General features: G+C 38.4%; 2 protein-coding genes across 6 annotated transcripts in view; one reads left to right on the plus strand and one right to left on the minus strand.

Moving 5' to 3' along the window:
* PPM1E (protein phosphatase, Mg2+/Mn2+ dependent 1E) overlaps positions 1 to 6564 on the plus strand; it is a 153491-nt gene extending 146927 nt beyond the window's left edge. For both annotated transcript variants that reach the window (XM_019636711.1, XM_019636712.1), the window contains one exon: positions 1412 to 6564. In XM_019636711.1, the coding sequence (XP_019492256.1) occupies positions 1412 to 2472 (1061 nt within the window). In that variant the 3' untranslated portion in view covers positions 2473 to 6564. The remainder of the gene's footprint in view (positions 1 to 1411) is intronic.
* Positions 1 to 27501, minus strand: part of TRIM37 (tripartite motif containing 37) — a 123570-nt gene that overhangs the window by 18777 nt on the left and 77292 nt on the right. The window contains exons 20-25 of one of the 4 annotated variants that reach the window (XM_019636708.1): positions 26686 to 26814; positions 26133 to 26313; positions 23792 to 23910; positions 15210 to 15320; positions 13771 to 13849; positions 4047 to 4292 (exon numbers count right to left, since the gene is read on the minus strand). In XM_019636708.1, coding sequence (XP_019492253.1) covers positions 4289 to 4292; positions 13771 to 13849; positions 15210 to 15320; positions 23792 to 23910; positions 26133 to 26313; positions 26686 to 26814 — 623 coding nt within the window. In that variant the 3' untranslated portion in view covers positions 4047 to 4288. Of the gene's footprint in view, positions 1 to 4046; positions 4293 to 12568; positions 13850 to 15209; positions 15321 to 23791; positions 23911 to 26132; positions 26314 to 26685; positions 26815 to 27501 lie in introns of those variants that run through there. The other 3 variants (XM_019636707.1, XM_019636709.1, XM_019636710.1) reach the window with 3 other exon arrangements.

Below are 27501 nucleotides of genomic sequence, written 5' to 3' on the forward strand. Positions count from 1 at the left end.
GGATTTTTAACTAGTGCTAGGATTTGGACCCAGGCAGTCTGACTCTAGCTGGCATCCTTAACCACTAAGCAAGCATATGCCACACTTTACAAATGATAAAGCACTTCGTAAATTTTTAAAAACTAGTATCGATGAATTATGATACCCTAATCTAGGAATTACTGCTCAATAGTCTGTGTTTTTTATGTAAAGAAGTGAGTGTCCCTGTTGTAGTAATAGCTATTTGGTTACCCAATGGCTAAGGACCCTTTGGCTAGACTTTGCCCAAAAACCTAAAAGAAAACAATGAATGGATTTGGAAGGGCACTGGATCTGAAAGTTCCAATATGCACTGCAGATGATGGATGATTTTAGTAGTCTGGTGACAGAAACCTAGCTTTTGTGGGCCTGATGGCTCCAGTCCATCTCTACTCCAAGCACCCTATATTCAACTCCACATTACTCCCTAATAGTTACCTCTCTGTCTTTGCTAATTCTGTTCCCTCAACTCTGCCTGGTGACAACTAATGATCCTTCAATGCCCAGCTCAAATGTCATTCTGTAAGTGGATGAACTAAGCAAGAAGAGAGAGAAATCAAGGCCCAGTAGGGCTTTGGGGGTGGGGGTGGGGGGCGTTCTCCCAGTTGTTCACAAATGGAGAGTGAACAGCAGCAATAAAGACAGAAGATCTGAGACATTCGAAGAAAGCTAGAAGAATATGGTCATCCCTGAAGACAAGAGAAATGATCATACACATTCTGACTATTCTCTATGAGTAGTACACAAAGCAGCTTTAAAAAACGAAAAGCAAACTGGACTGGGAGCCAAGAGACTAACATTCTAGTAACCTTGTCGGAGGTCTGGGGTGACTTTTCTTGGCTTGAGGGATTTGGACTTGATTTTAACTCAAACCTTACTCCTTGCTCACATCATGAAGCTACTGATGTCTAAACAAGGGCAGAACAAAAATTAAGTGTTTAATGAAGAGCGTGTTCAGAACTTTGGTTTGTTTTTCAATGTGGCCTTGTTCTCAAATCGCAAATCAAACCTAACCACCAGTAAAAGAACAGCTCTACTAAATCAACAAGGTTTCCTATGTAGGGTTGGATTTTTTAGTACAGCAACAAATTTAGATTTGACATTAGTTGCCATGCTCAGCTAACCCTAAGTCATAGTAGCTAGAGGACAAGAGTCAGAGTCTAAGCTCGATAAGAAACTAAGCCCAGTGAATGGCACTTATTTAACTGAGAGTATGGAGTGAGCAGCATCTGATTAACAGAGTTCAAGTATTTTATCTAAAACTAGCTTATAGATTCTTGCTCATAAACTCCTATCACAACGCAGCAGATTGTGATCAGAGTCATAGCATTGGCCGTAAACATTCTTACATACAAGTTAAACCAAACTCTGACCTATCTTTTAATTCCCACAGGAGATGCTGAACATAAGCCATACATCTGTGGGGATGCTGATTCCGCCTCTACTGTTTTGGATGGAACGGAAGACTACCTCATTCTGGCCTGCGATGGCTTCTACGACACCGTGAACCCTGATGAGGCAGTGAAAGTTGTGTCTGACCACCTGAAGGAGAATAACGGAGATAGCAGCATGGTTGCCCACAAACTAGTGGCGTCAGCTCGTGATGCTGGGTCAAGTGATAATATCACTGTTATTGTGGTATTCCTGAGGGACATGAACAAAGCTGTAAATGTTAGTGAGGAATCAGATTGGACAGAGAACTCTTTTCAAGGAGGGCAAGAAGATGGTGGGGATGATAAGGAGAATCATGGAGAGAGCAAACGCCCTTGGCCTCAGCACCAGTGCTCAGCACCAGCCGATCTAGGCTATGATGGGCGTGTGGATTCATTCACTGATAGAACTAGCCTGAGCCCAGGGTCCCAAACCAACGTGCTGGAAGACCCAGGCTACCTAGATCTCACACAAATAGAAGCAAGCAAACCTCCAAGTGCTCAGTTTTTGCCACCAGTTGAGATGTTTGGCCCTGGTGCACCAAAGAAAGCAAATCTTATTAATGAGCTAATAATGGAGAAAAAAGCAGCTCAATCATCATTGCCTGAACAGAGTGGGGCTGGAATGTTTCCCTCTTCCTTTAATTTGGGTTCAACAGGGCAGCAGAGCCACAGAATGGAGAGCTTGTCTCCTGTCTGCCCTAGGTTGGAAAATGAACAGTTCAAATTACTGGGAAACAGAGTTTCTAGATTGTCTCATTTACGCGGCCACTACTCAAAGAGGCGGCACGGTTTCAGGTTTAATCCAAAATTTAATGCATCTCTCTCTGCTCAAGAGCCTTCCCACAAAGTAGGCACCAGCCTGTCTTCACTTATTCGAAGTGGGAAGAGAAAGAGGATGTTAAGAAGTTCTCTGCCATGGAGGCAAAATAGTTGGAAAGAGTACAGTGAAAACATGAGGAGGAAACTCAGAAAGAGTAATGATATTCCATATCCAGATCTTCCCCAGAGCTGTAAAATATAATAATTCTCTTTCCAGTAGGCTAGCTAGCTCCCCCCATAAAAACACCACTATCAGAGTAGAATCAAGGTAGACATTTCTGAAATATATGTCCTTCATTATGAAGACATGGATGGCTCAATTCTTAAATGTAAATAGATCTCTAGGAAACTCAAAATAGTGTTTTCAATCTAAAGAAAATAATTGGCGGTTTCACTAGCAAAATTATACAACTGATCCCTGTGATGTATCTCTGCATCTACATACAACCCCACCCCACGTCACTAGTGGAAGCTTGTGAGTTAGTTATTTGAATCAGGATATATAGTGTTGAAAAATCTCAACGCAGTTGCAATCTGGTCTGATGTGCCTAATATAGCTATGGAAAACTTAATGCAGAATGAGATTTAGTTGGGGAATGTTCCTTAAAAGACTGGGGACTATGAGGGAAATGCCTCCCCCCCTTTTTCTGGTTGGTAAATGAAAGACTAAAAGCCATATGGGTTTTAACTGGTAACAATGAAAGTAGAAACCTAGTGTAAAAACGTCATATTCTCAGACTTGTGAGGCAGCACAGTCATAAAGATTTACTGATTTTTTTTTTCTGTAACATAAAAAGACTGAAAATTTTTTGAATGTAGAAGTATTTCCTAGGGCTGTAGTTATTTGGGAGTTTCATAACCTGCTATGGTGCTTTCGGCAGAATTTTTATTATTTGTAATTTTAGAAGACTGCTGTCAACTGGTTTTAACCTATGATGCTACATTGTTTTTCACTGTACCTTCATTTGTTTAACACAGATGATGTAAGGTACAAATATACTAGAATCAAGTTACCACTTAAAAAGAAAATCAAGTAATATTTCTATTTTTTCTGCCTTTTTCTTAAGGTCACAGACAGCAAAGGTATATACTACTATAAAAAGTGGTTTTGGAGAATGAAAAATACTAGTTTTGACTTCTCTAAAACCGTTTCCCCCAAGGGAATGAAGGAATTGGTGCGAAGAGACTGCGAGTACTGCCTAAAGTGAGCCCAGAGGCCAAGTGCACAGGAGAGTGCAGATTACACTCAGACTGAGGTCTGCTTAGTTATGGAGATCGCCCCCCAGGCCTGCTCCATGCAACGTCAGACTGCAGACAGGATATGTTTCTCATTCCAGTATTTATTTGTATTGGATATTTTTAAATTGTCTGCTTTTTGCCATTCCTGCAATTTCAAGCCAGAAGCATATCTTCAACTAAAGACAGCAAATAAACTAATAATCAGGTTCGTTCAGTGAAGCAGCCTCTGATTCTGAGAATCAGGAATGTGTCCCCGTGACATTTGGCCCTCCCCCAGTCAACCAGGAGGCAGCCATGCCAGTGAACAGGTGGTACCGCTATAGTGCTCAGTCACTCGTGCTATTAAGGTACTAAATGCTCTTGCCGAGACATGCCCACTGCCTAATCAGGTTTTTACGGAATAATACAATTATGTTCCCCAGATCCATAATGGAGGACTAAAATTCCTGGATTTTAAAAACATAGAGGACTGTAGCATATTTTGGGTGCCAGTCTATTCATGTCATGTAAGTAAAAACAGCTTCACTTTAGCAATGATCAGATCATTAATCTATAGATTTTATTTTTAAAATGTGGATGTAAGTAGATTTTCAGTATTTGTTTTCTCCAGTCTTGTGACACATGGCTAAAAGGAGGGAGTAAACATGGCCCCAACTACAGTACCAGAGTCTTCACCGCCCAGTGCTTTACCCCCACGCGGACCTCACTCACATCTTTCATTTCCTGAAGCCCAGATCTTGGTAACAACCCATCAGGTGCAGTGTCAGTTTCGAATCAAATTATCTAAAGAAATAAGAAAACAGAGGCAGCAGAATATTGGTGTATGATAATCCAAAGCATTTAGCCAGTAAGCAAATTTTTTTAAAGATTATCTATAGTTGTCTATAGCTGATGTTTTTGATCAGAATAAAGGTGAAAGGAAAGAGGGTACAAGTGATAGGTTTTTTTCAGTGGGGAAAATACATGGTTGGATGAAATTGAGAGGAACACAGACCACATGTTTAAGGGTCTGGATCTCATAAGTCTGACTACATAAGCAGTGTTAACTCCATTCTCATACCAGCAGCCCTCTAGAAAATAAAGCAAAGTAGTTCTAGTATGGTCAAGTTATAAAACAGTATTGTAAAAAATAGCAAATTTTCATTCGTCCACACCATGCATATTTATAGAGTAGATAAGTACCATTTGTAAGGTAAGTCCTTTAAAATTCTATAATAGATATTAAAGTAGTGGTGATTGGTCTGATATATGCTGCTCTTGGTTCTATAAACTAGATAAAAGCAGTGCTTTGTGAAATGCAGTGTTATATCTTAATGCCACTGGTGATAGAAAGTAGTTCCCTTCAGTTCAAATCCTGTGCCCTTATTTGCTGCTTGCTGACGTAAGCAATAAGTACCCCTCTAACTAATGGTTTCTACACATTTCTGTAACGTGTACTTAATGATGGTGTTACCTGGTGATTGTAAAAATATTAGACAGATATAAAGTATCTATATAATATATATTAACTGTTAATGCTGAGGTGTAGTCTGTGAATTATGTTTTGTACTTTTACTCATTGTGTAATTTAGTGGTGGTGAAAGTTCTACTCAGTCTCTTTAAGAGTGGCAGTATCCCTTTTTGAATTTAACATGATCTGCATCAATTTGTTTGCCTGCTCAAGTTTTGTTAGAATAGGAAATAGTAAAATAAATATAGACAAGAAAGTATAGTATTGGTTAGGGAAACAGACTCCAGGTCACCAAGTGAAGTAATGACAAACTCCTTGTACATTCACTGAGTTTCAAAGGGCATCAGTCCCTAATTTAAAGGCTTCCTCTGTTCACTTTCTGGATGTGTACTGTTGATGGAGATCTGATGTTAAGCAGCATTATCGGACCAAACGCTGGGACTGTCGGTCCCAGCTAGGTCTGTACTAAAGACAGTGGTGGAAACACACATGTATATACCTTTTCTTTACTAGAAGTGCCATCCACTATCCTTGAATTAATAAGATGAAAGTTACAGTTGCACTTAACTAGGATGATTCTTGAAAGTAACACCTTTTCCAAGGACAATGTCAACAATGTCAATGTCACCAAGTCTGATTCTGACCACGTTTATAGTGGTGGAATGTCAGTTGGTGGTACAGTGTCACCCTGCCTCTTCATGACAGCCACACTCCACTGATGGACACCGTGCCAGTGAGAAGTGCAACATCCAATGGGCAGATGAAAATGATGCATAAAGAGTTAGTTCAGTGTTTGCAGATAAAACTGCTGGGGTTCAAGTACTTCCTTCCCCATCAAAGGCTTGCCGAGGCTTTGTAAGAAAGTGATCTTAATTTATCATTTTGATGTTTACCATAATTTGTTCACTCAGTGATCATTCTCACCTCAAGCAAGTCCATAAAAGGGGATACTATAGTTTTGGTCACATCATAATTTGGGACAATTTTTCTTTGGATCTTAATTAAAAAGTAAGAACATACTTTTCTCACCTTTTAAATTCATGTGATATAAAGGACAAATGCCCGTTTTTCTTTTCTAACCTGTGAAGAGCTTAGATGATTTTCTCAAAGCAAGATACCACCAGTATTATAACACTATTTTCCAGACAAATGGTACTGTGTTGAAAAAAATCGTTACTTCCTCTAGAGGCATTTTATCTTCTATTTTGAATACTATTTACTGTACTAATTAGAAAACATGAACTAAGATAGGGAACTCCAGACTGGCAGAGCAGTTGTTTCGGAAAAGGAAATACTCCAATAAACTTTGATGATTAGATAATCCACATGCATCCTCGTTATCTTACTCTAGGTGCTCTTTGGTGAGAGACAGGCTTTGTTCTCTGGTTTATATTTCTCTGCAAAGAATTCCCTATGGAGTGAAGTGAATGAAGTGAATCATTTCTTACCAAGTAAATTTATCAATTTACGCTCTACAGCTCACTTTTGAGTTCAGTTGTAATCATGAGTGATCCTTCATGTTTTATTTATTAAAACTGTTCATTCAGGTAAGAAGTATGTTGAAATTTTGCCAATATCTTAATAAAACCCAGCAATTTAAAACCACTGGTCATTTGTCTTTTTATTCAAAGGAAAGTTATTTAGTGCTGAGATTTAAGCTGCTTCCCTCAGAAATGAAAATATCCTGAGGTGGTAGTTTTCATAAATTTTCAAAAAGCAGGAACATGTTAAAAAGAATATTTGCTAAGTGTTGCTATATAATGGGGCAGAAGAAATAATGGCTGAGAATTTTCCAAAATTAATGACAGACACTGAACCACAGATCCACGAAGCTCAGAACACCCAGCAGGATACATACCAAAATCACACACGAAAGAAAAAGAAATCTTCCAGGTGGTTTCACTGGTAAATTCTATCAAATATTTAAAGAATAAAGAAGACCAATTCTATACATTCTCTTTTGGAAAATGGAAGATTTATTTTATTAGGTCAGCATCACTCTGATACCAAACTAGATGAAGCCAGAACAAAACTACAGACCAGTATCCTTCATGAATATAGATGCAAAAATCCTTAGAAAAATATTAGCTAAACGGGTATCACTACACACTCATTAGAACGGCTAAAATGAAAAACCCAGTCCCAAATGTTTATGGGATGGGACTGGGATCCTCAGTTGCTGTTAGGAACACAGAACGGCAGTGGCGCTTCCGGAAAGGCCCTGGGGGTTTCTTACACAGTTAAGCGTATACCGACCACGTGACCCAGCGCAATGACTTCTGACACCACCTACGTGGAGTCAGGCCAAACTTCACAGGTTCTAGGCGAAGTCCTCCCTCCACAGTCTGCTCTCACTTCAGATACCAGCTCTAAGTTTGGGGGTCCCAGGCCACTACATCATTTCTGACTACAAATTTGGGCGTTCCCATCATCCCCCCCTTAGGTTTGATAATTTGCTAGAACAGCTCACAAAACTCAGAAAAATACAATTACAGTTTTATAAGGATAGAAATCAGAATCAGGCAAAAAAGAGACACACAGGGTGAGGTCTAGGTGAGTCCCATTGTGAAGCTCCCTTGTTATCAGGCCATGGTACCCTCTCCTGAAACATCAATGTATGACAATACAGAGTACTGCCAGCCCGGGAAGCACAACAGAGCTTCAGTGCGCCAAGTTCTTACTGGGGTTTCCTTACGTAGGCATGACTGACTGACCAGAAACAAGGCCGAACTCTTCAGGCTGATATCACATGACTCAGAGCCCCAGTCCTCTAATCACATAGTCATTCTGGCATGGCCAGCCCCCTTCCTGAGTCATCTCATTAGCACAAGCTATCAGGACTCACCATACATAAAGACACTCTTGTCACTCAGGAAATTCTAAGCACTTAGAGGCTACATCCCAAGAACCAGGGACAAAGCTAGCCAAATTCTCTAATATATACCCAGCAATCCCACTCCCAGGCATACATTACCCTTGAGAATGACAACTTACATTCACACAAAAATCTATACACAAATCACCCCAAGCTGGAAATAACCCAAATGTCCTTCAACGGGTAAATGAATAAACTGGTACATTCATACAGTGAAATACTACTCGGCAATAAAGAGGAATGAAGTACTGATTCACACGAGATGGTTGAAACCTAACTGCATTTTGCTAAAGTAAAAGGCTGCACATTGTGTAGTTCTATTTATATGACACGCTGGAAAAGGGAAAACTAAAAGAACAGAGAACAGATCGAAGCTGCCAGAGGTTGGGGATGGTGGGGCGGATGGTGGAAAGGGGTGTACCGATCAAGAGCCAGCCCAAGTACTGCCCTGCTTGTATGGTGCAAATACATGACTATTTGTCAAACCCCACAGAACTGTACAGACCACAAAAACGGAATTTTAATATATGTAAATTTAAAAATCTACCAGGATGTGTGTGGGCGACTAGAATGCAGCCTATAACAGGTGAATCTAACTACATTACAAACTACTGAAGAGATAGGGAAGAAAAGGACTAACATAACTTAATACCTAAATAACCTTGGGAAAGTGTTTTGACATGATACTGAAAGGCTGTACACAAACACTGGACTGTAGCTCATAAATCTTCCTCACAAGGGTATATAGATCAATGGTTCTGAAACTACTTGGTTTATGTATTAGGACTGAACAAGTAAGTAAATATATTATAGCTAATGAAAGCCAGGCTGTGAGAGAAAGATATAATAAATAAAAGGGAAGGCTAAAATGAGTGCTGTGGAGTTGGACTGGTGTTGTAGGGATCAATATAGACACATGGTTTTTCTTCTTAAAAACTTATTTACATATACATACATACAGAGATACATATAGATGTGTGTGTTTGCACAAGTATGTACACATTTCTTATTCTATCCACTGAGAGGGACTAGAAGCAGTGACACGCTAGTGATAATAAGCACAGTAGCAGCCCAATCTTTGTTTCTAAATACCATGGTCTAAAAAAAGAGCACGGAAAACACAAGATGAGCCTGGAGCATCTTGGAGGGACAGGGAAGGGGGGAAGGAGAAGGATGGAACATATCAAAAGGTTACAGGGGACAACCCGAAACAGCTTCCAACAGCCCAAGCTGGAACAAACTGAACTGAAAATAATGACAGCATTGGATCATAACTCAAAGAATAAAATAAATATCTGTGAGTCCACATTGATATAAATAAGTAGCTGAATAAAAACACATGGGGAAGAAGGGACTTTTCCTTACAGAATTCTTATAATAAATGTAGAAGAAATCAGGGAAATAGAAAACCACCAATAGAACACTGCAATAATAACTGCTGCAGGCAAGGTCCACTCCTGGGTGCTAAACTTAGTGGTTAAGAGCAGAAACAATGTTTGCATAGGATCAAGGTATTTGCCCCAAATATTCAGTAATTACAAAGTGAAAAATAGTAAATAGTGGGGAATCCTGGCAGACAACCCCTTAACCAAGTAATTAAGATTCACATCACCAATCATGTCTGCATCATACTGCTCCTGATACAATCCACGCAGAAGGGCTCCCGCCTCTGTGGTGGCCTTCCCAATAGTGCATAACCTTCATTGAATATGAGAAGACATCAGACAAACCCAAACAGAGCAACGCTCTATAGAGTTGACCCTTAGCCAACGTAGGATTAGGGGCACTGACCTCTCATGCAGTTGAAAGTCTGTGTATAACTTCTGACTCCCCAAAAACTTAACTAGAGTCATCCCTCACTATCTGTGGGGAATTGGTTCTAGCACCCCGCCCTCACCAAAATCCATGGAGGCTCCGAGCAGTCCCTTATATAAAATGACATAGAACAATGCATACAGTCAGTGGACTGTTTTTGATCCAAAGTTGGATGAATACACAGATGCAAAACCCAGGGATACAGAGGGCTGACTGTATATTCGTATTTATTGAAAAAAATCTACATATAAGTGGACCTGCGCAGTTCAAACCTGTGTTGTTCAAGGGTCAACTGTCATTGGCTGTATTCAAAATGTCAAGGTCATGAAAGATAAGGAAAGACCAAGGAACTGTCAGACTGGAAAACACTAAGGAAACATGACAACTAAATACAACGTGGTATCCTAGATTGGATCCTGGAATAGAAAAAGGACATTAGTGAAAGAACTGGCGAAATCTTAACAAATTCCGCAGTTGAGTCAACAGTACTATAAACAAGACTAATATTAGTTTTGATCATGGTTCTATGGTTCTGTAAGATGTTAACAAAAGGAAAAGCTGGGTAATGGGTATCCAGGAACTCAATTTAAAAGGGTTTCAACAGCTCTCTATTCACCCAAAATAAGGGCAGTATCCTGGTTGTTTTTAGACAAAACCTGAGCATAAGAAAAGCCAGAAAAATACTTGAGATCCAAGTATACCGTGATCCAAATATCACTGACACTGGAGGAATCCACGAGCTGAAAAACCTCAAGGTCATGAAAAATAAGAGCAAAGCTTAAGAATATTTATGATTAAAAAGAAAAAAAAAACCCTCCCAAATAAGGAAAGAGGGATACCTCAAAGGTTATTACATTAATCCCCCCTAATCCACGGGGAATATATTCCAAGATCCCCAATGGATGCCCTGAAACTGTGGATAGTTATCCCCTACTTGGCATCACTCATTTTAAGGTCCCTCTTGCTGAAGTCTCTATATGGGTTCAATGTTTTCTGGTACAACATGCGGCTGTCAATCAGAACACGTTTTCTGTTCATGTCTTCAACCCACAAACGTAATGCCTTTTCCACCTTAACTAAGCATTTCTCATTCACTGTGACCCTAACTTTTGCCATTTCAGGTATGACGGCAAAACTATTATAGCTAAATTTCTTTCTCCTTCTTCACAATTTCACAAATAAAAGGTTCATTTTTACTGTAGATCTCAGCAACCTCAGCATACAAATTTTTTTTTTCTTTCCTTATTGAGAACTTTCACCTTGTCACTTAAAGGAAGCACTTTACGGGCTTCTCTTTGGAATATTGGAATTGCCAGTATCATTACTCTTGTGCTTTGAGGCCATTAAGTAAAATAAGGGTTACCTGAACACAAGCACTGCAACCCTATGCCAGTCAATCTGATAACCGAGAAGGTTACCAAGTGACTAATCGGCACGTAGAGTATACAGCGCTGAACAATAAAGGGATGGTTCCCGTCTTGGGTGGGACAGAGCAACTTAGCACCAGATTCCATCACTCAATTAAAAATTTATGAATTCTGGGCCGGCCGAGTGGCACGTTGGTTAAGAGTTGGCTTGGGACACCAGCTCTGAGCAGCAGGGCCCCAGTTCGGATCCCACCTGAGGGTCTGTGACGCTGCACCCTCTACAGCTAAGATGGTGAACAGCAGCTTGACCTGGAGCTGGGTTGCCATGAGTCACCAGCGACAGCATAGGCTGCAGCCCCTGCTGCAGTGGGCTGCCATAATCTCCCATGTGTGGCTGGCAGCCAGCATGAGTGGCCGGCAGCCGGCGTGAGCTGCTAAGAGCTGCCGTCCAGAGGTCGGTGACCGATCTGCCTCACCCGGGAAGAGCGCAATGATGGTACCAACTTGGGCCAGTGAAGCAACATCCTCCACAACTAGACTGAAGAACAAAAGGAAAGCAACTTGTCTGTTCCCCTTCCCCCAATTCCCCAGCGCTGTTCCCCTCCCTCAATTCCCCAATAAAATCTTTAAAAAAAAATAAATTTTTTTTTATTAATTCTTTCTGTAATTTTCCATTTAATATTTTTAAACCACAGGTAACTGAAACCATGGAAAGCAAAACCACAGTTAAGGGGAGCTTATATCTATATCTATATCTATATCTATATCTATATTTATGTCTGTATCTATGTTAATGACCCAAGTGAATCTCATGATTAAATCACTCATGCTTTTACAAGTTAATTTCCCCAACTGAATAGTCTATTCTCAGGCTTCTCTTAGTTCTTAACCACATGTGGTATTCCACATTTTGAAAATAAAAAGAATTATAAAGGCACATCGAAAAGCACTCAGATCTATATCAAATCTGTACAGGACAAAAAACAGCTAGGCAATTGTGAGAGATTCAAAGTGTCAATCACATTTGTGTTTATGGATTCTGATGTCCTCATTAAAAAAATCTAATCAATTCTTACAATGGTTTGCTTTCAATATTAAAGGTGCAAAGTTCTTACATTATATTTTCATCCATTACAATGTAGAGATAAAGAGAAAGTTGGATTAAAACTATCTCACCAAATGTAATGTACATGAATACATTTCCATCTAATAGCAAATGAAATGCGTTAAAGACCTTATTAGTAATGTTTTAGATCATTGCATAATAAACTACCCAATAACTATACAATAGCATGCCAATGCTAACGTGTTAGTAATACTCAACAAATGCTAAATGTTTACTTCCCCTAAGATTATAGTACTTAAATATTTCCAACTAACTTAAGGAGAAAAAGTGACCATATATATTATGGAGATTACAATAAGTCTCCTAACTTTCCCATGCCTTTACTAACAGTTTAGAGCTCAACAGCCTCTATAATATACAGGCAATATGAACAGAGAAATACGGTGGGGGCTCTTCCTTTCCCACTTTTAATAAACTGCAGAGGCATAATATTTTCTCAGGTTCATTTTTATTAACAAAAAGTGCAAACTGTTTTGAACAAAAGCAAACCATGAATCACAGCAATCGGCAAGATATCAGACATGAAAAAGTGAACAATATTAAGTAAAATATAAGCAGATGAGATGCCTCTCACATGTATATATATATTCATGCTTTTTCAACAGTCTCTTAGTCAACTTTCAGTGTACTTTTCACAAACAATATAGCAGCTCAAACACAAATGCAGGAGCACAATGGCAAAGTTTGGCAATTATTTGGGCTAATTGCGAGTATGACAGTAAACCTTACACCACCATTTCATGTAAACCACTGTGCAATATGTATGGATCCTTAAATATATTGACACTGAAATCAATGTCCAACTAATGAAAATAAAGGAGAAACGAGGGTTTTAAAATACTTGTTGCACTTCAGTTGTTTAGTAAGAGGCAGAAAAATGAAATAATTTTAAATGATCTTACAAGTGACCAGGAACATAACCAATCCCCATTAACTTAACTCATTTAAAATTACATCTGTAAAAGTCATACAGCAGAACAATTATGTGCCATTAATCAGTGTGCCTGCACTTGAACAAACAAGAAAAGATAAATAAGTTAACGTCAGTCAGTCAGCATAGTCCAAAGAGGAGCTTCAGTCTAGTGTTACTTCTGTTATTCACACACAGTGTCTACAGGACAGAACCTATGCCTAAGTCCTTTTTCTGCTCACTAATCTACAGGCACTAATGAAACTATAAACTGTGATTAAAACCCAAAATATGAAGGTGGCCATTTAAACACAACTGAGCCTCTAGCCAAACAGAAGAGCTCCGACACTGAGCAGGTTACTGAGCGCATGCACTGTCTAGTCTAGGTACATTTTCTGGCAGTTAATTGTCCTTCTGTTGTCGTAGACAAACCAGCTTTTTATAAATACACTATTTTACTAAGTTAATTAAGGACTGCATTGTTACTCATTACATTACACAAAATTCTTCCCACACTATCAATTTTTTCCTGTATACTAATGTCTTATACTACAACTGTTCTACTTTCTAAAGTTTCAGAATTATTATTTCAGGTAGATATGATGAAAACAAGTAGACCAAATCTGATTATCTGACTAATGACATATTTGAGCACCAACTACAGCCAATTTCAGAGTCAAGACAGCTTGCAAGTCAGTTCTCTTGGTTTGAAAATTACCTTCCACTGCTTTCATCAGCACTGAAGCTGAGATCTTCAGGGCCTATTTGTTCACCATCAGGAAAATTGGCATGCGTATCTAAGACAAAAAAATGAAAAGATTTTTAAGAGAGCAGTATTATCTTTTCCATGTCTTTAAATGACCTTATCAAGTATGTTATTTAAGCGATCAAGATTTGCTGGATTATGAAAAATCTGTCTTCAGAGAATTTGTGATCTGAGTCAGGTGTAAGCAAACACAGGGGAAAATAAAGGAGAAAAACAAAATGTGTGATCGATATCCACAATCAGAAGACGAGAGGCGCTGCCCCGCTGTGTCCTCCTGGAGACACTGTGGGAGCAGCTGAAGAAGGGAATAGAAAATGACGATGACGTACACGCTGAAGGCTTACTCTGTAAACATAAAACATATTTCAAAGCCAATGAAACTGCACGTGCAATTTAATCACTACAAAAACCCATCAGCACTCCAAAAAGTTGCCTAAAATTTGGCTGCTTCTTTTAGGAGAGAAAATTACTAAGAGTATTTTAATACTTAAAAATCATCAAATGCTTTGCTCTGTATTGAAAAAAACACTAGAACATCAGGGAAATACGTAAAATATAAAGCTGACAATCGACATAAGCCTGACAATGTTGTCATTACAGGAAATCTTGTGGAGAGATGCTCAGATTGCCCAGTAAGGTCTCTGGATAAAATATTAACAATGGGTTATGGATGCTAACTAAGCTTATTGTGGTAATCATCTTGCAATATATATCCATATCAAATCATTATGTCATACACCTAAAACAAAACAAAACAAAGAATACTAACAATGGGTTTCTTTCAATGAGTTTTTTTCCTAAGACATTTTTGGGAGGAAGAGGAAATAAAAATTGATGATTCCATAATTGCATACATTTCTAAGAAATCTGAAAAAGTTATCTTTAGCTAGGCTACAAATACCTCTGAGGGAAAAACAAACAAACAAACAAAAAACCCTAAAACTAAACATCTGAAACCTCCCTAGGGGTTGGCAAAAATTTTCTATAAAGGAACAGGTAGTAAATCTTTTTAGGCATTACAGGCCACAAATGGTCTCTGTTGAAAATTCCTGTTTTGTTCCCCAATAACTCTTTACAATGTAAAAGCTATTCTCAGAGCGCACAGGCTGTACCAAAGATCCCTGGCTCCACCCAATAAGTAGCATCCATCAGGTGTCTGCCCAGCCAAATATTACCCACCAAAATTTTCCAGTACTCACCATTTAGTTTACCCCATAGAATGTTGTCTCACAAATGACAATAATTAAAAAGGAAAAAAAAGCAGAAGCAGCAGAGAAGAAGCAGAAGCAGAAATACAAGCAAAAGAAGCAGAAGCAGCAGCAGCAGCAGCAGCAGCAGCAGAAGAGGTGGTTTTATTAATTTCTGTGAAATGACAAGATGTGTTGTTGCACCTTCGTCTGGGGGCCGTGCCATCAAGGAGTCGTTAAATCCGCCCATGCCCGTGTGCTCCTCCTGCTCCTCATTCTCAGTGTCACATTCAATGTCACTGTCGCTGCTCATTCCTGGCAGGAAAGTAGGGGATAACATGTTTCTGACAACAAACCACTTCAAGTGCAAGGAAATGGAAATCTCCTTATCTACTAAACTGTGATTCCTACTCAATTTTACACTGGAAGCCAAGACAATATAAGACACTAAACAAACAAAACAAAGGAAAACCTTAGTTCTCTTTAGTTATTAGAGCAGTGGTTTTATTTTTCTTCTCAAAGATTAAAATTACTCTTTCCACAGTACCTGAAAATCATAATGTGAAACCAGTATTAATTTCATTATACTGAAAATATTTTTTCTAAAGGAAAGTTGTTTCTAGTCATAGAGATAAACAGGAACTCTTAATCCAGTTCAATGTAGATATAATAGTTTCTAGCCTGAAACATATAAACATGTTACATAAACACAAATACACATTTGCAGACATTTATAATGTATGTGTGTATATAAAAAATTCCAGTAATTCTAGCAACAAATGAGTTCTATCCCATTTGTGCCTCCAATTTTGTTTTTGTGCCTATCAGCTGATTTTTTAAAAGGAAAAAAAATCTATAGAAAGTATTTGTTCCTACAAGACAGTGATCAAGAAAATCTGAAAATCTTTCTGCTACAAATCCTTATAAATGGTAGATAAAATATAAACTTAAAATATTATTTTAATGAACAGCCACATTTAAAAGAAGGGAAATCTAGATGCCAAAACAAAGCAGGGTCAGATGACGCAGTTGTCCACACAGCTTGATGTGAGTGTCTTTCCCACTCCCTTGGGGATAGAAAAAAAAAAATGTGGACCCACCATAGAAATGGAGTTGAAACTGAGACTAAAACTCCACTCCTTGTATAAAGCTAAAATATGTATTGAAAGAATAAGTTAGACAAAGTCTGCCTACTGGCACTGGAAGACAACAAGGAATTTTCTCTGTATTTTCTGGGCTTAGCTCACCTCAGAATGCAAACTAAAGCCTGTGTGCCTCATTTAGGTTTGGGATTTAAAGTTGAGGTTTAAATTTCAGGAAGTTAACATAAAAACTGGTCAGGAGCTAGTGTTATTTGAACAAAGCCAATGTAAAATCCTTTGGAGAGAAGGTTCTAGGTAAGGTGAAGTAAACACATCCCACCCAGTCTTGCCACTGAATGCAGCTATCACGCATGCATGAAGCAGCTATTTAAGGGCTCTGAAAAATAAGTAGGAACAAGCATATTGGTATAAACCAGAATTTGAAATACCACCAAATTGGCCGGTTAAACAAGACCCAGAGTTTCATAAAATCATATTAAAAACGTCCAGAATACAACCTAAAATTACTTCAGCATATTAAGAATCAAGAAAAGACAATCAACAAACATCAATGCTGAGATGACAGAGATGTTGAAATTATCAAACAAAGATTGTAACGCTGATATAAAAATGCACGTGAACACTCTTGAAACATTTTTGGAAAAAACCTCTTGAGGGCGCTTCCACAATCCAGGTCACAAGAAGTATCACAGAAAAAAGAAAGAAAAAAAGAATTCTCCAGGAGGAGTAAAAAAAAGTCTCAAAAAGGTGTGTTCCAATCAAAATTTCCAAAACAAGGCAGACAATCCACCTGAAGTAAAAGTCAAGGAGGTACACACATAGGACAATACATGACTTTTTCATAAAATGAAATAACCTGTAAGACACTACACAATTCTGTTTAACATGGAAAACAAAAAGGATATTTAAAAAATTACTAAGCAGACTCTCTAGAAATGAAAGATAGTCATTAAGATTAAAACATGAATAGACAAATTTAGGGAGAAAAATGAGGTGAAAATTATAAAAAAGCAATTAAGAAACAAGGGGATAAAAGGGAGTGTTCTGGCGTAGAATTAGCCCCTGGTCATTTGCAGAAAGTGAAAGCATTCACAGACTCAAAAGGAATAGAAATTAGAAAGTTTAAGGAAAAAGGCGCCAGCAGGCTGTGTGTGTGTGTGGGGGGGGGGGCGGTGGGGACAGAGTCTGCAGTGGACAACTGCACCCAACTTTAGGTTAGCTTTTTCTTATATAGGCAAGGGGGAGTCCTTCAGGCAGGTTTGAGGGCTGACAATCTGACATCATTTCCTGGGGTCTGGTCTGTTTGAAGATAATGTTATTGCCGGACTCTGGACTCTGACTCAGCCTGGGGCTCTATGCATCACCAGTAAAAACTGTAAGGGGGTTGCAAATTGGATTCCGGTGTCTGGGCGCCTCAGGATTAAGAAATTGCTCTTTTTCTGACTCATCAGGGAGTGGTTCAAATAGACTGCCATAGTGATAGCAAAAGTAACAAAGTAGGGGCAATATATTAAGAGAAAATGGTTGAGAATTTTCCAAAATTAATGAAAAACATTCTGAATTGAATGAAAATAAAAATACAACATATCAGAAGTTCTCAGATGTAGCTATAGCAGTGCTAAAGGGAAATTTATAGCATTAAATGGTTAGAAGAAGGTCTAAAATTAATGATCAAAGCATCCACTTTAAGAAACCAGAAAAAAAGACCAAGTAAATGAAAATAAAGAACAGAAGAAAACTTAGCAGAAAACAATACAAAAAGAAATCAATGAAATTAGGTCTTTGAAAAGATCAGTAAAATTGAAAAGCTTCTAGGCAGGTTAAAAAGAAAGCAAACAAAATTACCAGTATCAGAAATAAAAGGGTACATCACTACAGATTCTACAGACATTGAAAGGATAATAAGGGAATGGTATAAACAACTTAATGCTAGTGAAATCAAGAACATAGATGAAATGGACAAATTCTTCGATAGACACAAACTACCAAAGCTCATTCAGATAAAAATAGATAACATGAATGGGTATTATAACTACTAAAGAAATAGAATTTGTAGTTTAAAAAAAATCCTAACAAAGAAAATCATAGCTCCAGATGGCTTCACTGGTGAATTCTTTCTCTTCAGTTTTCTCCCTTAAATATTTAGAAGACATTGAATGTAGCAAAGAAAAACAACTTGACTGCTCTAGAGAGTGAACAGTGACACTTACTTTTGGAGACCAAACCAGCTACTTCCATGAACCACCACCACCACCTTGTGGCCCTTCATGGGACTGTTGCTGAAATACTGAAACCCATGTTGAGTTCTTGAAATTCTAGGCACAAATTTAAGCCTTGGTACTAGTGTTTCTGAATTCCTGACAGATACTAACCTTCAGGATTCACAAGCAAAAATTAAAAATTCTCTGGAATTCCCAAAATCTCAAGTTATTCCTGAAATACATTTTTGAAACTATATCTTCTAAAAAATTGTTTAATTTGTAATATTTCCAAGAACTGTAGCCGACAATAAATATTCAAATGCTAGAAAATGCTGTGAACATTACTGGGTGGTATTCAAGTAATGTAACATTTAGAAGTTTTAGCAAGATTTATAGTACTATGTAGAATCATATATTGAAAATGCCAATTTAAGGAATTATTTTGCTTCCAAAACTTCCCATTTCTTGGAACACCACTCACAGGATTCCTATAAAGTATAGTATAAACTCATTATTAGTTGTATACCAGCACTCAGGGCAATGAATAGTCTTATAAAATGACAACAGCTATAACCAGGACTGGTTTGATGGCTTCTTCCCAAGGTGCTTCTATTAATCCTAACCTTTGACTCCAGGTATCAGCATTTCCAGTTTTTACTTTCAACTTGAATAAGTGGATTCTTTCAAACCAGTAATGTTTCTGTGATGGTTGTTAAGATGAACTCTAACTGGAGAATTAGAACTTTTCCAATTTTTTATTTGACTCATGCTTCTTAGGATTCAGGAAAACATGCATTTCCCAAGAAATACTGGGAAAGAGTTCCTGCATGAAAACACTATTTGGTCTTTTATCAAGTCCTAAGATCTGGACGTTCCCAAGCTTTGTGAATATATGAAAAAGGCAAATTGGTCTTTTGACCTTAGCTTAACATTGGGTCGTCGGGAAAGTCATGACACATTTTTTGCATTGAAAAACATAGAAAAATACGTCATGACTTTCCTGACAACCCAATAGTTGGACCACTAAATCAACAGGGCCTGTACAAAAAGAAATCAATGAAATAAGGTCTTTGAAAAGATCAGTAAAATTGCCATCAATCACTGAGAGGGAGTAAACACAATAAAAAGTCAACTACTTTCTTGTTTTTGAAATGAGACTAGCTGCTGTCAAGCAACAGCTCACAAGCTATTTGCTGTGCCTTGCCCCAGATATTGCAATGTCTACTCACTGCATTAAGTCATGATTAAAGCAAACTAGTGATATTTCACCTACTCTAAGAAATTTGAATACTGGACCTTTCTTGATCTCACCAGGTGTCAATAGGTTTTCACACAACTGGCTGTCATTGATAGTAATTACAAGGTACCATTAAATGTAAGATGCTTCAGAGATGGTATCAGAGTAAAATCTGAAATAGCGTATTTCTGTACGATTGCCTAACACGTTGTTTGAGCACCCACTCTACGGTCAGTACTGTCCAAAGCTAACTTCTGAGTTACAACTCCCTTACTTAAAGGTGCTCAAATGTCAGGTGCTTCCTAAATACATTCAGTGACCACCTGGTACAGCCCACACTAATGCTTCACTGGCCTTCCTCTTTCTAACAGAACCTCAGTATCATACCACGTAGCTATGGGGGGAGGGAGATCAAATGTTTAAACTTTGCCAAATTTCCTTTTCTTGCCAGTTAGTTATAAGACATAAGAGGAAGTTAGGAAGTTGTTGAGGTTCTCTGAGAAAGGTTTTCCTTGTTGATAAATACATACATAGACATAATCCCTCCAGAAAGTTGTTCTGACTCCATGTAAAGTTTGGAACTGCAGCAACCATTCCCCGTGCTGAGGGAAGCGGAGCCAACTCACTGAGTGGCAGAGTACAAGATGGGGGAAAACGAGTTTCTGAGGACAGCGAATGGCTACTTTCTCCAACCCTTAAACTGCGCTACCACAGTTAGGTGAGACTTCTTGTTAATACAAGCGAGTAAATCTTCCTTATTGTTTAAGCCAACTGATTTGAGTTTTTGTAACTTATGTTAAAAGCTCCTAAACAATATTCCAAAACAAATCAGCAATGCCAGAGCATCAGGCTTTGTATTCCCCTTAAGACAGGCTGCCAGTAAGGTTTGTAACAGGTATGCCATGGCTTTCCCTGGGATGGGTGTTTTGATATCTGTGACTTATTTGAAAGGGACCTGTGTTACTTCAGTAGTCACTTAAGCAGAGCACAGTCTCCAGTTTTAGACAGACCAAGGAAGAAACTGGTCTACCTACCGGCAGGCAGGCGCTCTGTAAGATATCAGGGGCTGGGATGGGATGGGGGAGTCAATCTTCTCAGCATCAGGCCATTAAGCAGAAGATTAATACTAGCCTGTCCCATATGGTCCCAGTTAGAAAGGAAAAGCCTGCTTTGATGCCTGTTATGTCTAAGAAAAGTCACATTTTATTGATGCTCAAGAACATTTAAGAGACCACTTTAGTAGTCCCAAATTTCCACCTAGTCATATATACAATGTCTTACTTTAAAGCTTCTTCAGACAGCTTGAAAAAGAGAGAAGGGGAGGAATGGGTAGGGGAGGAGGACAGGGAGAGAGACACCCACCCACAGTGATCTGACACAGAAAATTTTCTCTTAGGTATTCTGCTCAAATAGCGAGCCTTGTTTTCCCTAAGCATGGATACAAGAGAAACCCACTCAACTTTCTACCAAGGCTTACCAGTGTGAAAAGTAACGGTTTTTTGAGAACTGGCTCCTGCTGATGTATATAATAGAATAATAGCCACAGCAGTGAGTAAAGCCTCATTCTCCTCTCACAAACAAAGCAGATTCCAAAAAGCACAAGAGCTCCTTCTGTCCACTGTATCAGTTAGTCTCCTTCTTATTGCCTATCCTGAGGCTCTGCTGGTAAACCAGCAAATTGCAAGGGTGTACTTCTGTGACACTGTTGATTTGCACGTTTACAGCAACTCTTCTTAATGAGCGTGGGTGCTTTGTACCACAACACTCCTTACATGAGAGAAAATGTGTTACTGAGTACCACTCACCACTTGGCCCTAAATCCCCCAGTTTCAAGTCCATAGCAGATTTTAAATGTGGCCAAGCAAATGCCTTTGTCCAGTTTAGGATAAGCTGCCAATGATCAACTTTAAATAAGAAATGAAACTAAAGTCAAAACTTCCAGGATTCTTGTGTGTGTGTGCTAACTAGCTAATTATATAGAAAAACTGCTATGATAATGTGAATTTGTGAGTTGAAGGCTGAAATTAAGAAGTCCAAGTCATCTCTCACCTAGATTAATTTAATATGCTTACCAGTTTTCTTGTCCCCAGAGTTCCACACCTCACCTCCACCTCCCAAAATCCATTCCATACAATGCAGTTAGAGTAGGAATTTAAAAACATCATTTTATTATTTCACTTCTTGTTTAGATCCCAAAGGACAAAGTCCAAATTCTAACTAAGACATACAACAGAACTCTTTATGCTATGGCCTCGGCCTCCACTCTGGCGCCATCTTTCGCCCATCTTTACTTGACTAACTCTTGTTCATCCCTCAGGATGATTTTTCCAAAAGTGGACTAGGTGATAGTTATGAGCACTGGCTCTGGGTTCAAGTTCCAGCCCTTCCATTTTAACTCTGTGACTCTGGGTAAGATAAGTTACATCAAGTTACATCTCTAGGCCTCAGCCTCTCACCTGTCAAGTCAAGATAATAAAGTAACTACCATGTAGGACTGTATTGAAAAAACATAAGATAATACTGGTGAAGTCTTTAGGGGTCTCTAATATGTAATGAGACTTATTCAGTATTATCTATTATTTTTGTTATTATATACCTGTTCTTTAAGCTCTGATATACCCTATCACAGTACTCATAGTATAATTAGCTATTACCCAGTTTCTCTGACGCCTGACCGGTGGTTTCCACTGTTCTGCCTGTCCCCTTCCCACCACCACCAACACATATATCCAGTATACCTCAGACCTACAACTCGCTACCGTTTGTAACTGTGACCCACTCTGGTCACCCATGGTTGAGGGCTATTCAACTCAAACAGTAGCTCTCAACTGGGAATGACTTTGCCTCCATGGAGACATTTGGCAATGTCTGAACATTTTTGGTTATTGTAACTTAGAGGAGTACTGGAATCTAGTGGTTAAAAGCCAAAGATGCTGCTAAACACCCTATAAGGCACAGGGCAGCCTCCTACAACCGAGTTATCTGGCCCAAAATGTCAATGGTGCCAAGGTAGAGAAACCCTCAACTAAAAATTTGGTTCAGAAGTTACTTTACCATGAGCATCACGTGCAATTAGAGGCATTTCATAAATGCTGCATGAATAAAAGAATCCCAGCACATGCTGCAAAAATGTAAGCCACTATAATTTATAATCAGTATATATAAATACGTGGAAACTAGCTAATCCCTATAGGTCCTTTCTATAAAGGTCAATCATACTATTTCTTTCTTAATGTTTTAACAATCAACACTTCATTTAAAATCAACACTTTCTTTCCGTTTAATTTCTTCTACTGAAATAATGCTACCCGCCACAATAGCACCAACTAAGAGGGAAGACCACAATGTTTAGTGTTCTTTAACTGAAAAACCTGCAAATGCCACCATCCACACACTCTCACAGGGTAGATGCTGGCACCTGTATATTTGCTTTGAGCTATAATTCATCCATCACTGAAATTCAAATAAGTGCAGAGGTGGAAGGTGGCAGGGTTTCACTGAGAAATGAAAGAAATTTCAATGTCAAATATCACTTAGAAAGTTGACATGCTTTTTTGCTAACAAAAAGGACACAGCAAGGGCAACATACATAAGCCTTGTTTCAAACGCCTTCTATTACTCAAAATTACAGTGTCTTCTATGCTTTTAGATAAAGCATATGGAACTTAGAACATGTAGACGAATACTAGAAATGTAATTGAAAATGAACTGGTAGATCGGAAGTCTGTTACCATAAAGGGTTATTTAAATGGTTAGTTTGGAATAATGCTGTAAGAGCAAAGCAGTCTACAAACATTAATCAAAACTGACTTCAAAAGATGAAGTACTTAACACTTAAATATTCTAATAAGTTGTTGTGGGGCATGTCTTCCCCACAAGACTGTGAACATATCTAATTTCATCTTTGCATCATCCAGCAAAAATTCAATGCCTGTCATGTAGGTGGCTTAATATATTTATTGAATGAGCAGATGAACGATCTGCAGATTCTTCCCTCCTGTAAATGTCTTTTCTAATAAGACATGTCCTTTTACGTAGTCGATTATTCATTTTGCCTTTCTCTGTGCTTAATGTCCTAATAAATCAAATTCAGAAGCACAATAAATGCTGTGTTCAGAAAAAGGACATCAGATAGTAGGCAATGTGTCAATAACTCTTTTATTAAACCAACAACTCCCCATCACCAACACCAAAGGAAGATCACTATTCCCGCCACCCACCTCATTATGACTTATCGTTCCTTACCTTCCTCAGGGGCAGCTGACGCTCCTTCAGGTAGTACAGGCTGCAATTCCCCCGTTTCAGAATTATTTTCCAAGTCAGCCATTTGCATTCCTTCTAGATGCCCTCCTTTAGCACCAGCCCTACAAGAGGGAAAAGACAACCTGATATTTTTGTATAGCTAGTCAGTGATACAGTAATCTATATTTTCTTCTTGTCCTGAAACTGAGCATCAAACTAAGTATGGTATATTGGGCCGGCCAAGTGGCGCGATGGTTAAGAGCTGGCTTGGGACGCCAGAGGGTCCCGGTTCGGATCCCACATGTGAGGGCCAGTGACACTGCCCTCTACAGATAAGATGCTGAACAACAGCTCAACCTGGAGCTGGGCTGCCATGAGTCACCGGCGACGGCGTAGGCTGCAGCCCCTGTGGCAGTGGGTTGCCATGGGCTACCGTGTGTAGCCAGCAGCCAGCGTGAGCGGCCGTCCAGAAGCCGGCGACTGATCTGCCTCGCCCGGGAAGAGCGCAATGATGGTGCCAACTTGGGCCAGTGAAGCAACGTCCTCCACAACTAGACTGAAGAACAAAACGACAGCAACTTGTCTGTTCCCCTTCCCCCAATTCCCCAGCGCTGTTCCCATCCCCCAATTCCCTAATAAAAATCTTAAAAAAAAAATTAAAAAAACAAAAACTAAGTATGGTATATGTCACTGATATTTAATACTAAATTTCAAGTTGATTTTTAAAAAATTCACTAGCAGACTCACAATGAAGTTTCTAGAATGGGGGACTATCAATGTCAATACCCTGGTTGTGATAGGCTATCAATTTTGAAAGTCGTTATCATTGGGGGAAACCGAGTGAGGAACACAGGATCTCTCTGTATGATTTCTTTCAACTGGGTGTGACTCTACAATTATCTCAATAAAAATCCCAATTAAAAAATAAACAAAAGTCCTCAATAATATGTTCTCACTAATATGGAAAGACTTTTGACATACATTATTGAGAAAACAAGGTGCACCTTTTGTATTAAAAAAGCTATGTGGTCACCGTTACTAAAATGCGCATAAAAACTGAGAAGACACACCATATATAAAAAATTAAGAACAGCAGGAACGTGTGTGGACAGGGGGTTGGAAAACTAAGCAGACAGAAGGCAAAAATGGGGAAAATTTCACTTAATTGTTTAACCACTGAGTATTTAAAATTTTTGCTTATACTATTTTAAATCAGGCAATGAAAAAGACACAGGCGGGAAAACACAGGAGCCAGGCTGGAGATGCAATTAACTGTAAAATGCAGGTTACAGCTAAAAAAGCTGCAGATATCTATAAAAGATTTTACAGTCTAGAAAAAAGTGTATGTTTATATACATTTAATCTTTATGACTAAAGGCACAGTTAAATATTTCCATGACAAATAAATATAAAAGCTAGCTGCAGCTTCAAGTTGAAAGGGATATGTATCAAATCAGGCTAAGGAACGAAGATGACAAGATAATCTCCAATGATTATAACACCTTCCACTGCTTAAACATGAGCTAACAAGAAACTAAACCGCCAGCTCGCCTTTCAGATTTGGTAACTGCCCAGATCTTAAAACTGTATGAAATTAAGTAAACTTAAGAGATGTAAATCTTCCCTAAATTTAATTCAAAGTTCTTTTCAAAGTCTCCAAGGTAGAACTATTACATTAAGTTTAGAAATGTAGTTAATATCCATAAAATAGATCAGCAGATGGATATTAAGGCTCATCTAGCAAATTCATATACAATACATTCTACAACCACTCTATTTTTTCAGGGGATGGAAGTTAAATTGAGATGGCTGGGATTTGAATTTGTTTCCTAAGAGAAAGATTAAGGTGTTGACTACCATATATATCCTTTTGGGAAAATTCCAACTATGAGTTTTGAGGACACTTGTATAAGAGGAGAGAAAAAAAGGTGAGATAAAATCAGTGTTACAATAAAATTGCTAGAAGTGCTTTGTTCCTTACAAAGTATGTGTAAAAGACCTATGAGACATAATACAGCCCAGCACAAATGTCCTTCAAAAGTGTGGGGCAGATGGGAAAAAAAGCTGACACACAAAAAAAATCTCACAAGGCAGAGTTCATACAAGGTTTCACTCCATTATTATCCTAACTTCAGTGAAAATGAGCTCTAACATATTTAAACTAAACTTCTGGTACTATTTTATTCCATGAAGGAAAAAAAAAGGTTTCTGATACTTTCAAAGTTACATTTTAATACAACAAATTAACTTTCTGTCGGCTAAACAATTAACAGTGGAAATTTATTTTGTTCATTATAAAGCTATTAGCTATTACACCATTAATAAACAAAAGAACTTAATTTACCCCACAGTGACCGTTTTTCTCCTTTTCCCAACAGTAGGTAAGCCATTGATAACTGTAACCACAATAGCATCCAAATCCAAAGCCTGACACTGCCGGTCTTCGGATTTTGGCAGAATATCACCAATGCTGCCATGTGTCGAGGCTCGGGGAGAACTGTGCCTGCTCCCAGACTGACAGCTTCCTGGGGAACGTGCAGAAAGGAAGAGAATATTCAGGAAAAAAACCCAAACAAATACAAAGTTCTCTCTTCAATCTCCACTATAGAAGGTCTCATTAAATATACATTTTTAAACTTCAGGAAAACTCAAAAATAATTTTAAAAGATAGCCCAGTCTTTTTGATGCCAAATATGTAAAATTAAGGAGTCCAGAATACGCAATCTAATAGCTGCATTTTCTTATTAATCAGCCAGTTCTGCTGTGAGATCAAAGAACTTTCAAATTGAATTTCAGCATTTTTGGTGCCTTTAAAGGTCTCAAGCTATACTGTAAGACAAATTTCGAGTAACAGACATCTATCCACTGAAATTACATTCTGAACTCTCCAAATTTACCTTCAGACAGAGGTTGACAATCTCCCTTTGAATGGCTACTTTCTCCAGAGTCTACTGCTCTTCGAAGTGATAGGCTACCTGCGATACTGGACCGAGCTGGCTTAGGTGAGTTACTCTTCTTATTTGTGGCTGCGAAAACATTTTAAAACATTTCTGAATATGACAAAATAGCACAAAATTCAAAGAAAAGTTTAATCTTACTATACATGGAAGGTATTCTATCTACTATGTCAACAAACAAACAAACAAACAAACAAACAGATACTCTGGTCTTAACTGGTTTATTTGGGGTTTTTCCCTAAAAGTATTCCTACTTTGCTGCTTGTAGAGCAGTCTGAACTTACAAAACTAAAAATAAATAAATAAATAAATCAGTAAACTGCAAAAGAAAAATCATACCAGACATAAACTCCAATCTCAATGCAATTAAATTATATTATTAACAACAAATGTATAACACCTAAACACTGGAAAACTGTAAAATATTATGGGGTTTAAAAGAAAATCAATGCTGAATTAGAAATGAACCACAATTACAATACTTTCAAGATGTTTGTGGCTAAAACAGTAATTAGAAGAAAATGTATAGCCTTAAAATGAATTAATTAGAAAAAACTGATATTAAATGGCTAACATGCATAGGCTCAAGAAGCTACAAAAAGAATAAAAATAAATAGGGCCGGCCGAGTGGCGCGATGGTTAAGAATTCGCTTGGGATGCCAGAGGGCCCCGGTTCGGATCCCACATATGAGGGCCAGTGACACTGCCCTCCACAGCTAAGATGCTGAACGACAGCTCAACCTGGAGCTGGGCTGC

The sequence above is a fragment of the Hipposideros armiger genome, unplaced genomic scaffold (assembly GCF_001890085.2).
Source record: "Hipposideros armiger isolate ML-2016 unplaced genomic scaffold, ASM189008v1 scaffold_29, whole genome shotgun sequence".
In the NCBI taxonomy this organism is placed as follows: Eukaryota; Metazoa; Chordata; class Mammalia; order Chiroptera; family Hipposideridae; genus Hipposideros; species Hipposideros armiger.